Genomic DNA, 18,310 nt, shown 5'->3' with positions numbered 1-18,310 from the left:
CCTGAGAAGTATAATTGAGTGTGTTATCTTGTTTTCATTCACTATTAAAATTTCTACTTGTCTAGAGCTCAGCAACTACAGGAGAAAGAAAAAATACCAGGTGAACAGAACTCAGGCTACGCTTGTTTTCTGCATATTGTGAACATCGGTGACCAAGCCACAAAGATTGTTAAAAGCTAGAGCGATCTTTGGTTATAAAACCTGTTCCCTCACTTTTGTGTGGGGTGAATTTGGTTGATTTAGCTGCTATACTGAAAAACAATTACAGAGCTAACATATTTCATTCTGGAGAGTTCAAGAGTCCCAATGAAAATACTGTTAAAAGTTGTACTGGCTGGTAAATGGAATGAAATTTGGGGCTATTTAAAAATAGGAGTTACTCCCAACAAAAGTATTTATAAACTTGGAAAATATTATGTTTTGTTGTTTTGCATCTCAACAGGAATAATTATTCATGTTTACACCCCTCCCCCTTTCTTATTCAGACACGTATGAGATGGTGCTGGTGTGACACACTGTCAGTTTTCTATACTTTTCCCTGATTGAAGTATGTTTGTACCTTTCCCTTTAATATTTATGTCAATTAACTTCATTTTACGTCTAAATGTTAATGATTAAAGAGTTTAGTGCATAGAATACAAGAAGTAGTTTTAATTTTTCTCCTTCAAATATTACCAGCTCTGGACAGAATATTTTATCTTTTTAAACTTCTGCCACGTCTAAATGTTAATGATTAAAGAGTTTAGTGCATAGAATACAAGAAGTAGTTTTAATTTTTCTCCTTTAAATATTACCAGCTCTGGACAGAATATTTTATCTTTTTAAACTTCTGCCACTAAAACAAATATGGTCTCCTACTAATTACCTAGTTACTCTGATAGGTAAATCTTCACAGGGTAATGCTTCTCGAAAATACCTGTGGACTTATTATGAACGTTTAGCGTGTCGTTGCAGATGGACACCTAACTTGTAATGTTGATAGGAAATGCTGGTCCACAGAACTGCAGGCTGGAAAAGCACTTTCAAGGAGCTGGTATTATCTCAGGTTTGAAGGAAGGTCCCCAAAGGGAGAGCAGAGTAATGACCAGAGTAATGAAAATGGAAGAAAAAAAGAAAAAAAAAAGAAATCATCTTGTGGTATCCAATGTCAGAACTTTAAAAGTTAAGCTACGCCAACCTCATCTATAGTCTCAAAGAGTTTACTGGTTAGAGGGGGGTAACAGCAATTTAGGAAGCCTTTATAATACAGTGTGGCATGTGCTATGGGATCAACTAAGAGGAATTCATATCTCATACTAGGGGAGCCAAAGATGAGTTCTTGAAAGAAGTGACACCTGAGATACAAATACGGTGGCAGATATTAGCCCGGTAAAGCAATGTGGAGGTGGGGCAGAAGGTGGTACGGCTCAGAGGCAACAGGTGTGAAAATTGGTGAGAAGGATGGTGTCATGTAATTTAGGGCTCACTCAACAGCAAAGGAATTTGAATTTGATCCTGAGAGCAACAGCACTGAAAAGATTAAGCAGGTAAATGACTTGACTAGAGGGTTGTTTAGGAAGTTGTTGCTAGAGACCGTGGTGGCCTGAACTGGCATAGTGGCAGCGGAAATGGAGAAAATTTGATGGACTAGGGAGAAACTTGGGAAATACAGCTGCTAGGGCTTGCTGATTATCAACACAGAGAGTGAAAAAATGAAGTTAATCGTGCAGCCCAGGTTTCTCGCCTAGGAAACTTAGTGGATGTCAATGAGATAGAAAAGAAGAGCTGATAGTTATGTCCAGTAGGCACTGAGGTATAGTCTCCAACTCAGGAGAGAGAGATCTGGCCTTGAGATGTAGAGATGAAAGCCATCAGTTGATAGAAAGTAACTTCAAAAGCCACTGGAATACATGACATCACCCATGAACAGGCAAAGAGTGAAGAAGAGAAATTCAACAACAGAACCCGAAAGAACACCAAGATTTTGATGTCGCCCGCAGACCGGGGCAAGTGGGATTCCTGCACTGAGCCCCACATTTAGACAGCCCTGGGCCTTGCTCCTCATGGAATGAGGAATGTGCAGGGCCAAGGGAATGTGCCTGTCTGAAGCTTACTCCCTAGACCATACTCTGCACCCCGAAATTCCTTGCCCTTATGGCTCTGAACTTGCAAGCAGGGTTCACAGTCTTCTTCACAGGGCCCATCCCCCAGAACACCGACTGTGCTGCTGGGATGTACACTCAGGCTTGAGGAATGGCCAACGCACTACTTTTCATGCACAATGTGTGGGTACAATGTGACAAGAGCTGGGATGTGCAGGCTGAGGTGTCTGCCCACGTGGGCATGAGGGTCCTTTTGAAACTGGGGAGAACCAAGAATGTGTCTAAGAGAGGGGCCTGGCTCCAGGCCAGGGCGGTTCCGCTCTTGCTGCTGAGGTCTGGGTGTTGAACTCCAAGGAATCTGAGAATTCCCTATTTGAACTCAGCCTTCTTGTGAAACATAACAGTTTTTCACCTTGATTTATATTAAAATATGTAGGCCTATGCATGGAGTCCTCCATTAGTACTTTTGCTCCCATTTGCATAGCTGATCCAGAAAGGAGCAGCCAGAGAAGCTGGAAGAAATGCACAAGAGCAGCCAGAGAAGCTGGAAGAAATGCACGAGAGCTCAGTGTCACAGAAACCAAGGAGAGTATTTAAAAGGAATTAATCAACAGGGGCAAATGCTCTCTAGGGTTGCGTAAGCGTCTAAAAGAGGTCCACTGGCTGTGGCACTATGGAAGCCAGGGGTGATGTTAATGAGAATAATTTCTGTGGAGCACAGGGAGGAATGCCAGGCTGCACAGACTGGGGTGTGAGTTGAAAGAAAGAAATCATAGAAAACAAGCGCAGAGAACACTCTCAAGAACTCCATCTTTGAAGAGAAGGAGACTGCAGGTAGTACCTGAAGGAGACTTGGGTCTGAGGGAAGATTCTGTTTTTCATGATGAGAGTTTATAATATTAAATACTGAAATAAAAATGCCCAAGAGAGAAGAAGAAAAGTAATAATGTGAGGTATTTGGGGGGCTGGGGTAGGAGAACTCCAGAGCACAAGTAGAGGAATTAACCTTAATCAGAAAGAGGGGCACTCTTTCTTTGAGACAAAGAGGAAAGAAGGAAGCATTCAGAGGCATGCACAGAATCTTACAGGAGTAGGGTCGCTACACTGAAATCACTCCAACTGATTTTATTCCCTGTGAGTCTAGACATAGTTTCAGCAAGGAGTGAGATGCCATGTTTTGCAGAGTAGAGAAAGGCTGAAATGGTGGTAGCGGTGAGTAGGAGAGAAGACTATTCTGGGCTAAGTCAAAGGATGGCTGCTGCAGAGCATGGGGGGGACAACTGATCCTTGAGATCAGCTATTCATTTATTTGCAGTGACTGTGAGATTTTCGCCAAAGTACTAGCAGCTACGTGGACCTGGACATGGCTTCACTAGAGGGTGGGGTTCCACCAGGAGAAGACAGAAGGACAACAAACCAGGACAGTCAAGAATATTGGCAGGAGAGTGGGAAAAGTGATGAGCCATGGAATCGAAGCTGGGTAAGAGAGGAGACAGACATACAGAGAATGCTCAGGGATCACTGGCCAGGAGGCCTTGAGCAGGTCAAAGAACAGTGTTTAACTAAGGGACACAGTCAAAAGGGGTTTACAGTGAGTGGGGAATGATGAAATCTTCACTTCACAGTTACTATGCAATTGTTCTATATTACTACTGGGGCGGAATCCAAATAAAGAAAAAAACCCATCAAATCCCTAATAAAAATCTAATGTCATTACTTTAGAATCAAAATGTAAATTAAAAAAATCTGTCCCTCTTTTCTAAGGAATGTAATAAAATCAAATTGAGAGTTGGCATGTCTAAGTCATAAAAAAACATGAAAATGTTTCAAAAAGCAGAACAAAATAAATTCAGAAGACAGAAAAAATAGTTATAAATTTCATATTCTCCCAACTACGCTAGTGTCTAGTTGAGATACCGGCATTTAATGGACATCCATCAAATGAATCAATTTTAAGAATAGATGAACTGCCATTTAAAAAAAGTTACTTATAAAAAGAAAGAGAGACAGAAGGAGAGGTTACCAAGGGCTCACAAGGCCCTTGAGTACACTCTCAGGGGCTTCACACTGACTTGCTGTCAGCTGGGGTCTGGAGGGCTACCCTCAGCCCTCGCAATCAGCTCTGTCGATTAATCTCTCCAGCTTCCCTCAAGTGATATTTTGGTGATTTGTTAGTTCTTCAATTTTCGAGTGAAAGAAAACCTTCTCTTAGTGTTTATTGGCGTCATAGAGTTTTATTACCCTTTCCTCCCTGAAATAACCAAAGAAAATGTTTTCTCCCAATCACCATCCAACTCCCATAAAATACTCCACAATGACTTTTACAATAGAAGGTGAGAATCCATTTGAATATATTTTATTTCTTCCAATGTCTATCCTAGATAAGGTCTATAAAAACAGATACTACATATACTATCAATGACAATTCTTTATATTGAATCTCTATCATTCACACAGTCTTTTTAAAAATTAGGTGCTTTCTGTAGCCTCAGAGATGCTTTATGACGTACAGTATGCAGAATGATGCCAACTCGGAGTGCATCGAAACAGCTAAGGGCTTGGAAATGAAAAAGGGGAGTCTACTACATCATATTTAATCTTTTCAGCTCAAGATCACAGACTGGATGAAAGCAAAGATCAAAATAGGAAATGCGAGTCCAAATGTGAAGCATCTTGAACGTAGGCTGCCACATTATTTTTCTAATGCAGAATTAAAAAAAAAATTCTCTTTATCCTGGATCAACTGCTGAAAACATTAACACCATGTAAAGAAAGCAGTTTAAAAACCTGGTGCTACAGCAAATTTTAAAACACAATCCAAAACTGGCTTCACTATTTCCCTTAAGTGTTGTTATTCTTTAAATAAAGGAACATTTTATTTTTACATGCTATTTCATTTTACATGTCATTCCTTTTTGAGACAGCAACTTAGTACTATCGGTCTTTCCTTTATTTCTCTTTCTTAAGCTCATATACTTAAGTGTGAGTGTGTGTGTACATGTCTGTGTGTGTACTGTCTGTGTGTGTTTGTGTGTGTATGTCTGTGTGTGTATGTGTGTTTGTATATGTCTGTGGGTTTGTGTATGTCTCTGTGTGCATGTGTCTGTGTGCACGTCTGTGTGTACGTTTATGTGTGTGTATGTGTGTGTATGTTTGTGTGTATGTGTGTGTATGTCTCTGTGTATGTCTGTGTGTGTATGTCTGTGTGTGTTACACATGGAGTGGCATAAAGTAGAAATGAATGATGCAAAAAAAAGACTGATGTTTATTTCATGAACTGAAGTACACCATATATATTTCTAACACATGGGAACTTGTCTTTGCCCATTAAAACCACCTCTTTAAAGAAACAAAAGCATTTGTAATGCTTACCCACAAACTTTTGGGGAGTGGAGCTTTTACGTTTTCCCATATTCCCCGTGAGCTTCTCTATGACAGCAGGTCTCTCAAAAGGCACCAGAGAAATATTGTTGTCCATAATAGGCTCTTGTTCCTTACAGTCTTCTATAGGAGGGACTATATAAAACCATACAAAAAATGCAATCTGATAATTTCTTCAACACTTTAAAGATACAACGCTGAATTTGCCCTCTCATTATGTGTTATACGAACATAAGCCAGTATGCTTGCGTAAAAGCCAGTAGAAAGATAACCTCCAGTGTTCAAGTCCCCAGTAGTTCTACTCCCTCACACAGAGGGTTTCTTTTTATCTGAGTCTCTCTCAGATCCATGGCGTGAACCGCTGCCACTATTATTGGTGGCAAACATGTTCATCTTGTTTCTCATCTTATGCCTCTGAAAGTGTTTTTTAACATTGATTAAAATCAATACTACTTTAAGACTGCACTATGCTCAAGGCTTCTGGAGTTTGTTTTTGTAAAACAATTTAAGTAAGTCAACTAGTTTTGGAGGAAAGCTTCAACAGACACACAGAATAACGGCACAATATTTAACCAGTTGTTTTTTCCACCCAAGTATTTTCTTTTTTTTTTCCCAAGTATTTTCTTGTAACAGATTTTCTACCTGATGCGCTGAGTGAGCTGGTCGCCCCATGGCAGTGGCTGACTACCTGCACAGAGCACCTTCACGAAGGAGATCCAATTCTGAACATGGGGAGTAAACTGCAGCAGCTTCAGGGTTGTGCTTTATTTTAAAAAGAGCTCTTCGGCAGGATAAAAGAATCCATTTCCAAACTGGCATATTTGCTCACTAAACTGCTCTAATTCGTTCAACACAAACTTCCAGTGCTGCCCCCTCTTCATCCCAGTTGCTCATGGGCTAATATACTAGCTCATAGGTTAGATACTGACACACACAGGGTAGGCAAAGAACTCATCGAAGTTGTTTTTGAATAAAAATACTGTCAAAGAACATTTAACTAAGGGCAGGTTTAACTAAGTAACATCTGAGACGGACAGATCCATGGATTAAAACCTGTGTTCGCAGGCAAGACCATAACTTATTGCTTCTTGATTATTGCTGCTTTCTCCAATTGTACCTGTGCCAATGCTGTTCGGAAACTGAAGGGTTTAATACTTAGGGTATCTTTACTTGTTCCCATGTGCTGTAAAATGGCTTATTCTGCTCCTTGCATTTGCAAAGGATAGTTCCACTGGGGGAAACACAATGCATTCTCATTTATAAGGGTGGACGCTAAAATGAAGTGAGGAAGGAAGAGATGAAAGTTACGAAAATCCAGTGCACAATTCAGGTGACCTAGTTAATAAGCAATACAGGTTGCAGATTTGGGGGGAAAAAAGCATCGGAAAATTGTTTTCCTAAATTGACATGTTTAAAGAGATCGACATTCAATCTGAGTTTGGGGTTAACCTAATGTAGTCTGGTAGATGGGCCAGAAAAATTTAATCTTAAATCTCTGTTTTATAACAGGTCCTCTGGTTATGAAGGACAAGGGATTCTGCAATTATTGGATATTATTTTGGGAATAAATTCCAAGAATGAGATTCGGAAACAAGGAAACAGCTCATTTCTATACTGACATATTGATAATATTATCAAGTGAAAAAAGTGTGCCCCCCTCCATTACGCAAAACATTATGCCCTATCTTAGAAACAACTAAAAGTAAAAAAGAAAAAAAAACTTATAAAAGTAAAGCAAAGAAAGGAAGACCATAGAATTCAAATAAGGGGGGACAGGCGGATGGAATGGCAGTGGTGAGGTGGCAGGGGACCATGTAATTGGGTGCAGATTATTGTCAAAATCTTGACTTTTGTTTTGGGTGGTGGGTTCACAAACACTTATTACATTATTTAAAAAATACCTATAGACCAAATAACTGTAAACCAACAATGGTTTATAGTTTTTTAGACCATGACCCAAAATGAAAGAAGAAAAGAAAAAAAAAGTTTGTTGTTGTAAATTTTGCTAAAAAACAGCAAAACTGGCTAACAGGGTTTGCCCCCAAATTGAATATACTAATTAGTTTTGAAATGACTATTCTAAAACTTAGCAGTTTTTCTCTAAGTCTTACCTTGAATTTTCATATTTGCACACATTTAACATTCAGAACGAAACCTGGGTGTGGGAACAGTTCCACACCACATCCACCTCAAGTCAGATGATTTGTCCCAAGTTCAATGAAGCTCATGTGAACTGAAAACAATGACTTTGGCAGAGCTCTGGTCTAAATTCTACTTTGCAAAGGTCCTTTGCATATCAAATACTGATCTTCTTTCTACCATACTGACAATAATAAAAACAACAACAACAACAACAAGAACTGACATGTGTAAGTACTGTTTTAAGGATGTGCATTTAATAATTCATTTAATGCTTTCAACAACCCCCTGAGATAGGCACATTTACCGTCTCCATTTTACAGATAGGAAAACAAAGACCCAGAGATGTTATTTCCTCAGGTTTACATCTTGTTAGTAAGGAATATATGAACTGCACCTACGTGATCTAGCTCCTTAGCCACTCTGCTATAGTATTCTTTGTAGACATAATTTGAATTTTGACTTTATATAAACAAGTTTCACATATTTTTATGGTCTGCCATTGGGGATATAGCTGATATATTTTCTCAATTATGTAACTAACCTCAATTTTTTTGCTTTCATGAATCTGGGTGCAACTCATCAAAATGTTTCTGGATATACAGGGGCAAAAGTGGGTTTATGATTGTGAGTACATGAAACAGAGTTTATTCTTGTATTGTTATTTATTAATTATTGTATTATTTTCCATACAAACTGTAAACCTACTCTTGCCCACTGCTATGTATTTCTTGACACATAAAACAAGCTCCCTAGTTAACTCAATAATGCATTACTCCCATAGTGAGACATTCAGCTAGGCTAAGAAAATACCAATATGCTAATTTCACTTGTTGGAGCAAATTTCATAACCAAATATCTGCCTTGGAGTTATTTTTGAAGTTATAACCAGGATAAAAATAGATTTATATTGGCATAATTTCATTATCTCGTTGATTAAATCATAAAGACAGAACCACAGTGTTCCCAACATACAGCTATTGTACTGAACAATCCATCCACTTAAATTTCAAATTCCAAGAACACACAATCTAAGAGACCCACATTAGGTCATATGTCCATCCCATGGCTAGAAGAGGGCACCTAGACCAACAGTCCACCATGGCTTCATTTCTCTAAAGGGAAATGAAAGTCTTGTTATCAAAAGAAGGAAGGTAGGCGGGGCAGGCAGAAACAACAGGTGTCTTCTACATTGTCATGCATTTTCTCCATGCTGCTGAATCTAAAAGAAACTTTTCAGTTATCTTAGTTATCTTCTTCGAGAACATTAGATAGTGCTGGTCCTTGCTTTGGCCTCTATGAAATCACTCTTTCCATTTTCAAGCCTTCGGCTCTTACCCATCTTCACGGCGCTTTTTTTTCCCTTCCTGGTGTGTTCTTGGCCTTCTAGGTGTCTCACTCTATACTTACCCATTTAACTTTATAAAACCTGCTACTTCAGGCTACTATCTATATAATGATGGCTCCCACAATTTTATTTCCTACCCATCCCTCTCTCAAGTTGAATATATATGTATGAGTGTGTATATGTACATAAATATAAATGTATATACACACACACATATAAATATTCGATGACTTCTTAGTTTCACTTGACTACCTCTTGCAGGTACTTAAAGAATAATATGTTCAAAAACGGAAATCTCCGTTTCCCTCCCCAAACGTGCTGTCTCCCTAATTTCCATCTCAGCAAATGGCACTACTACCTACCTGGTGATCCGTGCCAGACAGCTGTGGCAGATCCTAGATTTCTTCCTTTCACCCAGTCTCCCACCCCTCCTCTTCCCTGCCACCTCTCCACACACATGGAAGGACCAAGTGTTTTAGAATCTGCATCTATGGTCGCTCCCAAGTACCTAAATTTTCTGCATATTGAAGGCCACTAAGCCCAACTCAATCAATCAACAGATAGTTGCAGTGGCCTACTTACCTCTATCTGGACTCTGATCTATCTCCCACACTTCCAGCAATAAAATGTTAATATGATAATTTTTTTTTAGGATAAATTACAAATTCTTCACTTAGCTCAACAGGCCCTTGATGCCCTGTTCATAGCCTATATCTTTAGCTTTATCACCTTCCAACTTTTCTTGCCCTTACAACCTGGGCTCTAATTAATTACACACAGCTGCTTCTGGTCCTTAGCCCACCACGCCCTTTTAGATTTCTATTTCTTCACACGTGCTGTTCTCTCTGCATGAAGCCCCTCCTCCATTTATTCAGTTGGCCATCTTGCCTTTCAAAAGTCCACTCAAAAACTTTCCCTAGAATTTCCTCTCGGATAGCCAGTGTGAATTAGATGTCTGTCCTTGTGCCCTCCGAGTGCTTATCACAGCGGTCTAACTGTGGGCTTACTGTCGATTCCTTCCAATTGTTTGTAAATGACCATAGGGTAGAGACTGCGTTTTACCTGACTTTGTATCTGTAGTACCTTTTATGATGTGAGACAAATATACTAGTCAATGGGTGTTTCCTAAATGACTTACTGAAGGAAATGTTGCCCAATGAAAACGTTGAAAAAGCTTACAACAGAGTTCACAGGTTCCCATTATGTCTCCATACTTGCAAAAAAGGAATTCTCTTTACCAAATAATTCAAACCATAAATTAAAAAAAATAATTTTTTTCTTTAAAGTTGGCTGTCTTTCCAGTCCGCACTTTCACTTTTGTCTTTGGGCAAGGGGAAAGAGTTAATTATACGCTTTGGTTTTTAAAGCTTTTTCTTCAAGCTGAACAGACTTGAAAAATGAGCATAAAATAACTTTCAGAGAAGATAATCTGCCATAAAACCAAATTCGTTATTATCTTTGTTTTCAAAACGACGAGTCGTTATTTTTCTCTTTCCATCAAACTGAAGAACTTTTCCTCCCACCTGCTGACCGCGTGCTCAGCGTTTCACCCGGTCCCTCCTCGCCTGGGGCTGCCTGTCCGTCCCCTCGGCGTTCTCACTTCCTGCCCCTCCCGGCGAGCGGGCATCCTACACCAGTGACATTGTTCTTAAGAAGACCCAAATTTGATTACCCCCATGAAATTCAAACATTGGGTTAGCATAAAAGGCTCTATCTGTACTTTACGACCTATTATTTCAATCACATTTCCTGCCCCTCCTCTAGCTCCAACTGTACGCTCACCTTCCAGGAACCTGTCAATGTTCTCTCAAACCTCCGCGCCTTAGCTGATGGGAACTGTGCCTGGACAGTGCCTCTGCGGGCCTGTCTAGTCTATGCCCACTTTCTCATTCTCATGCAGGGATGAACCACTGCTCTCAAGAAGCCCTCCTTGACTTCTCCACACACAGTCAAGCCAGCTCTGCAGCTGGGCCCCTGGAGAAGTATAAATACGCCTCCATTAGAGCATTGGCTTCATTTTATTTTAGTTTTAAGTATGTATTTCCTACCGGACTCTAAAGGCAAGAAAGAAACTGTGTCCGTTCCATTGATCTTTATAGCCCCAGAATGTCCCATAGCCCTTGGCACACAAGCCCCGATGAGCGCATCCTGAATGACGTGACAGAATGCCATTCTGGCTTCAGAGACTCTCTCACTGGGAGAGCCAGCGTGGGGAAGGGCGTGTTTTGGGAAAGAGAGGCTAGGAAATAAAACTATGTTATGCAGACATGAAAATAAGAGAATAGTAATTAATTCCAAGGAGCTAACGGCAACCACAAGTAGAGCAGCGCCCACACATACCACAAGAAGAAAAGACCAAAAACATAGACGAGATGTAACAAGATAGTAAGAGAGGGAAGGGAATACGACTGATTTCATTGTGGCTCTGTTTGAAAGGAGACATGTGCCAAGCAATGTTTTTGAGGTTAATGATGAACTCTAGCAGCATTTATCCATATTTTCCTCTCTTGTGGCATTTATCAATCTCTACCCCATACATTCAATTTCCCACTAAGTATGTTAACCAAGGGGAAAGGAGATTAAGGGTAATCTCAGATTATTATTACAATACACCTAGAAGAAGTACACATTAAATGTCATTACCATTACCTTAGGTGGTTAAATCTATATCCAACACTGAAGAACAAATATTTGGGCCTATAAATGATACCAAAACCTCTCCCCCGCCACTCTTCCTTGGCTTTGCCCCTGCACTCCTCAGTACCTGAGGGCCTCTCCCACTTTTCCACCCTCCGTCCTCAAGTCCAGTTTCAGAGCCACCTGTGACGGGCCTTTGCTGTGAAGAGCTAAGCAAGCTGGAAAATGGGGTTCATGCTGAGGCTGCAGTTGTTTAGAAAAATGTCTTTCCCCCTTCCTAAAATATACCTGCTTAAACTGCTTGTTGGCACTTATTCTATAACTAGTTAATCTGCCAAAAGATAGTTAAAATGTTGACTATAATTATTTATGTATACCTATCTCCCTATAACAATATAAAGTCTCCTGGAGAGATTCTCTTTCATTCAGATGTGCCTGCAACACAGAGTTTCATAAATAACTATGATCAGAAAAATGAAGTAATAGAATCAATAATCCAATCAAATGTCAAAACTGCAATAAGAGACCATTATACGGAAAAAGTGGCAGTGCCAGAAGGTGTCTTTGGAAATTTTTGGCAATCTTTGGCATGTCCCCAAGCCTCCATCAGCTACCCTGCCTCAAGACACCTCTACAACCAGCACTTTAAACAGAAACAGTGTACTTAGTCAGCAGATGAAACCTCCAATGCCTAAATTAATACCAGTAAATAACATAACTTTAAAGGGGATTGGACATTTACTACTTCTTAATATTTAATGCCCAGAAATGTAACAGTAAAAAGAACTATTTATTGGGTGTTTATTGCACACCCAATAACATTTAATTCTCATGCCAAGCCTATGAGCAACACACTCAGACACCACATAGCCAGACCAGGTTGGCTGGACTCACAGCACCTTCACCTGTCTGCTCTGGAACCTGTGCCACCCTCACAAGCCCAGGTAATGCAAGCTTACAATATCAAATTTACTAAGACTTAAAACAGAGAGGTTTTAAAATTTTTTAGTTAATAACAATATAATAAAAAATGGACTCACGATGATGAACAGAATTAACTCTGACCCTTTATATTATATAAACTACCCTCAATACAAAGAAATGCCTCAATTATTCACAATAACAAAATATTTTCATTAAAAAGAATTCCCAACAACGTACAATCATTAGCTATCCAATAAACACCGCTCCACAATATGCACTGTATAAAACAAACAAAAACCCCACAGATAATCCTTTAGCTCTCTACAAATCACTCAATAGATATTTATACTTTAAAAGTGACTATAGCATTCTTAATCATATACTATTTAATACTGGCCAATCTTTATATAACAGATATAAAAATATCAATTAGTTTAGATTTTTGTATGTACTTGTATGAATAATAAAATAAATATAATTAGGATAATAAGATGGCTCCAAATCTAAAGAACAGAAATTAATAACTTCCCTGTGTAAGGCTGATTTACTAACATGAATTTTTCTGTAAGAGAGAATTATTAACTGATAAAGTCTTAGAGACTGCCTTCCCATCTGCTGCTGTGTATTGTGGAGGTCAGGATGCTTTGCTTGGGTTTTAATTTTTGTGGAGAGAAATAGTGCCTAATTTTGATCTAGTTTGTGCCCCACACTTATAGAAAGCAAAATCAGTAGCTTCCCAGATAATTCACAAGACGGATTGCGGAAAATTCCAATTATATCCCTGATCACTTACCTAAGAGAAACGGAAATGCACAAATAACCAATTAAATCTTCTAGGAAGCCTGCAGACTTAGGTGGAACCGTCTCTAACTATTTGGAAGAACAAACAGCACCTTCCTTTGGTGTATTCACCTGCCATTATGATGTTAATTCAAACACATGTTATGAGAAATAACCGGGGAGCATCACAAAAACTCAGTACAGCTTGTTTGCCAAGTGTCCCAAAGCTCAACTCATTTCAAATGCTTCAGAAGATAACCCAGACTGTTAATGTGATCTACAATTGTTTTAAACAAAGTCAGATTTCCTCTTCATGCCGAAGGGCAGACAGAAGTGTTTAACCCATAGAAAGCCGACAGAAGCGGCGGAGAGGGCTGTGAAAGTTGAAGGCCGTTCCTACCCACCATGGTGACTCAGGACCTGCCCCGCGGCCTCCATGCTGACATTCTGGAGATAGTTGTGGCAGCGTTCCTTGTGCTCCTCCAGCGAACTGCGCTGCTTGTAGCTTCGTCCACAGTAGTTGCACTTGTGAGGTTTACCCACTGCAAAGAGAATTCAAGATGAGTGTGCTGTCAGTCTCACCCAAAGCAAAATTAACAGCTAGCTTTTGATGGCGTGGAGGGAGCATTGATATGCTTTTCAGGCTCAAATCTCTTCCTCCTGCACACTCCGATTTAGATAATAAATCTCCACCAAAGTAAAAGACAGAGAGGAGATGAGGCAGATCGTACCTTCGGTGACAGGGGAGATACTGAATCAAATTCCTGCTCTGACTGTACCCTAGACGATCAACCTTCAAATTATCCGACTCTTAACACTAACAGCTACTCTCACACAGTTCTCTCAGCTTTGACTCATTCAAAAGACAAATCAGGAGTGCCCCGCGTACATGCTGAGAATTACTTTTTATTTAATTTTCTGGGCGGCGGTGGTGGTAAGGACAGGGAATCTTACTGAAGAAAACTAAAATGCGACAACTCGAAATGTCATTGTTCAATGAAAAAATTATTCATGGGTACCAAGAAGACTGAAAGGAATTCAAGTGATGAGAAAAAGTACAGATAAAAGCAGAGTTTCTCTTTTCTTTCCACCTTGGTAATAACTATTCACACATGCAAAACTTTGCAGCCGATGAGGTGTACTCTCCCACATCAGCACTGTCCTTGTATTACCAAGAATTAACCTACTACGTGCTTTGAGTCAGGATTATTAACAATAACCAATGAAGCCCTCGCATATCTAGTTATACAACGGTAGCAATGTTTTCTAACATGTTTCACATTCAGGACAGAAATTAGTTTCCTAATAGTCAGAGAGCCGTATCTCAGTGTACCAGGAAAAATACTGTGAGGATCACATTTAAAAGAAACTTTATGAAATTGATTAAGAAGAAAAAAAAACACATTTATGGGAAGTGGCATGTTTTAATGTATCACTGTTCACAAGGATGTCACAGGGCACTTGGACTCTCGGTCTTCAACAGGAGCAAGAACAACATGCCAGCAGGTGGCCTGTGCCAAAGCCCTCGGTAGCAAAGACAGTGTGAATCGGGTCGGGGGCTCTCTGACTCCCATAGGAATCACTCTGTTTTGTCCACAGGACAAGCAGACACCTCTTTTTCATGGCCAAACACAGCATTCCTGACTCCAGCCACCTTACAAACCCACGCGCTATGTGACGCTGGTTGCAAGTGGGGCTGAAACACTGCAACAGGGAAAGGTATTCCTAGCTACGTAAGTTTCACTATACTGCTTTTTGTTACAAAAACTAAAATAAGTTGTTTCACTATTATACTTTTTTGTAAACCATCTTAAATAAACAAAAGCTTCTAAGGCATGATTACTCATTTCTAAAAATATGAGGCAAAGTAAGTTCTATTATTCAGAATCAAGGATTTCTGAGAAGTCGAAACCAGGCAGCTGTGTATTTTGTGAAGAATCTGTATCACTGTGTGTGAGAGCATTAAAAAATACAAGAAAATGCTTTCAAGTCAAAAACATTTCATGCAAATAATATAAATATATTTACGTGCAATTACATTCCAAGACAAGGGGCTACCCATAACAAATAGCCCTTGTTTGCTATAACCACTGTTCACTTTTGTGTTCTTTAGTGCTGTTTCTCTAGAAGTGAGAAATTTTCACTGAACAGGTCTATTAACCAATTAATACTTATTAAGCACATGCATTGAAAGGAATTGTCCCCTATAAACTGGTTCCATCATCTTCACCTTCCTCTGGTAGTTGTCACATTGCGTCCTGTGATACCTGTCTTATTGTGAACATAACCTCCTATACTTTCTTCCTCTTATTTATAAGCAAGCTTGATACCTTCTCACCTTACTCAAAGCATTGTTCCCTTCTACTCCCCTGGCTCACAATCCTCTATAAACTCCCATGCACCTGCCAAGGAGACAAAGACGACACATTTTTCACTGCTTTCAAAACTCATTTTTTTTTTACTCTCCTCAGTTTTGAAGTCTACCTGTTTGCTTTACCTCAGCTTCTCCCATTCTGTCATCCACTTAAAAACACCACTCTTTCCTCTACATCCCATCCTTGATCTCGGTGAGCCCAAGGAATTTGAGTACATCTTCTAAAAGTAGTCACCCAAGTTTCCTAAGTCTTCCTCTTCAGTCCACACCAGCAGCCCACATGCTGCGTGACATGTTGGGCTTTGACAGCTCGTAACTATTCCACCTCCAAGACATTTGCTCTGGAAATGCTCCCCTCTTTCCCTCTCATTTAACACACACTGATTAAGAGCTTACTCTGCGTCAACAGTGGACTGTAAACTGGACAACAAATCTCATGGTGTCTACCCTGGTGCAACTGACAGTCGGCTGAAGAAGACAGGCATTTAACAAACACACAGCGTGTCACAGGCTGGCAGGTTCTGCAGAGACAGAATGCTGTGCCAGTGTGACACGGGGAACCTCAGTCTGGGAAGGCCGAACAGGGAGGTCTTCCTGAGGTAGCAACATCTAGGCTGACAACTGAAGGAAAAGCAGGAGTCAGATAATGGGGGTGGCGAGTGGAGGAGTGGAGGAGAGGCAGTGCTTCAGAATTTCCTGGAACTGCCATCGTCTCTTTCTATCTGCTCTCACGTACTTGTACTTGGTGACTTCAAAGTCTAGATCGTGCCCTTACAAGCCTTTGGAAAATTATTATCAAAGATCATTAACAACCCCCGCCAAATCTAATGGCACCACCACCTCCACAAGAGGCCACTTCCTATCATTTCTTTGATGTTTCTTAAAAATCACGTACATGAAAACATTCTTTGTATTTGCTCTCTCTATGTGATGAGTTTATCTGTGTAATACTTATAAACTTACAAGTTCATATGCATAACAAGGACGTTCATTGACGAAGACCAGTCTTTTGCTACTTTCATTTTTATAAATATTATTATACCTTCTCACCACCTGAAACGCCTTCTTCCTGGTATTACTAAAGCATCTTAAAAAGTCATCAGGGGCCTCTGACCCGCTAAGTACAGTGGACTTGAATGAGTCCTGGATGCGCCTCATTTCTCCGTCTGTATCAGACTGTCCCGTGTCTTGAACCTCCTGTTGTATTTCGCGTCTGGGCTCAGACGCTACGTGGCCCTCACTGGCTTCCCAACCCCTTCCCTCCTGGCAAATATATGGAGCTCGAGATTCTGTTCCCTGTACAGTAATCTCTCCCCTTTCCCTCTAGGTTAGGTCCTCATTTCTAGGAAATGCCCAAATTATGTCTGGAATAATTTCCCACAGTTGTCAGCTCCTACTTGTCATTGAAACCTTTTTGAAAATGATCTTGGAGAAGCCAAAGACAGTGCTCCGCGCTCTCACAGCGCTCTGTGCACACTCTGCCGGCTGCCTTGTAATTACCCAGCTGATAACTATTTATCTCCCTAATCCACACAACGAGCTGTGTCATTCGGACAGACGGCATGTTTCACCCGATTCTGAATGGACAGCGCTCACGGCAGTTATTAAACACAGGAGATGCTCAATATGTACTTGCTGAACGGCCGCCCTCGAAGCTCCTGCTTCCAAACTCCTCCTAAGCACTGCCGCACGCACATCCCTCTGAAATCCGGAATTCATTTTAAAATTGGCGTTATTGGCGTGTAATTTACATGAAATAGAACCCACCCACTTTAAGTATATTCTCAAGGAGTTTAGCGTGCATAGTTGAGCCACTACCCCCACAGCTAACATGCGGAGCATCCCCATCACCCCAAAAAGCCTCTCTCGCTCCTGCGCACCGACTCCCCTCCCCGCGCGCGGTCCACGGCCGCCGCCGGCCTCTGCTGCCACCCCGTCGGCCTTCGCGAGGATCCCACATAAGCCGAGTGGAGCAGCGCGCAGGTTGTGTGTCCGGCTTCTCTGGCTCACATCACGGCTCTGAGAGGCACCCGGCGGCTGCACGCGCTGGCAGCGGACCGCTTTCTACCGCCGGGCCGGATTTCACGGTTCCTTCAGCCGTTCATCAGCCAGGGTTGCTTCTGGTCTGTGGCTCTTGGGAATCGAGCTCTGGCAAACACTTGCAGGCAGGCCTTCGATCTCATTTCTTTCGGGTAGCTCCCTGGAAGTGGGATCGCCGGGCCATACGGTAGGTACCTGATTAACGTTCGAGGAAACCGCCTGCTTTCCAAAACGGCTGTGTGGTGCCGGCAGGCACTGCCCATCTTCACGGTACTTGATTCCTCCTAGCAGGTCTGCGTGCTATCTCGTGGTGCTTTTGTGTTTTCCTCATGTCTCACGAGACTAATCTTTTGCCATTCACACTTCACACATTTTCTCTGGTGAAATATCCGTTCAAACTATTTGCCTGCTTTTTATCTCTAATTTTATTATTGAGTTGCAAGCGTTCTTTACTTACTCCACGCATCAGTCTTTCATGAGGTGTACGCTTTGCAGGTATCTTCTGTAAATGTGTCTTGCTTTTTATTTTTGAGTTTCTGCTGAAGAACTAAGTTTTTAATTTAGAATAAGCCCAATTCATCAATATTTCATTCGTGTTTTCTGGTG

General features: G+C 40.8%; 1 protein-coding gene across 1 annotated transcript in view; it reads right to left on the bottom strand.

The window, feature by feature from the left end:
* The window catches only part of IKZF2 (IKAROS family zinc finger 2), a 134,966-nt gene that overhangs the window by 3,889 nt on the left and 112,767 nt on the right, over window positions 1–18,310 (bottom strand). The window contains exons 6-7 of the mRNA XM_087819606.1: window positions 13,695–13,832; window positions 5,454–5,597 (exon numbers count right to left, since the gene is read on the bottom strand). Coding sequence (XP_087675732.1) covers window positions 5,454–5,597; window positions 13,695–13,832 — 282 coding nt within the window. The remainder of the gene's footprint in view (window positions 1–5,453; window positions 5,598–13,694; window positions 13,833–18,310) is intronic.

The sequence above is a fragment of the Miniopterus natalensis genome, chromosome 8 (genome assembly GCF_054644295.1).
Source record: "Miniopterus natalensis isolate mMinNat1 chromosome 8, mMinNat1.hap1, whole genome shotgun sequence".
Lineage (NCBI taxonomy): Eukaryota > Metazoa > Chordata > Mammalia > Chiroptera > Miniopteridae > Miniopterus > Miniopterus natalensis.
The sequence above is the reverse complement of the archived record's forward strand: the minus strand, read 5'-3'. Positions and strand labels throughout refer to the sequence as shown.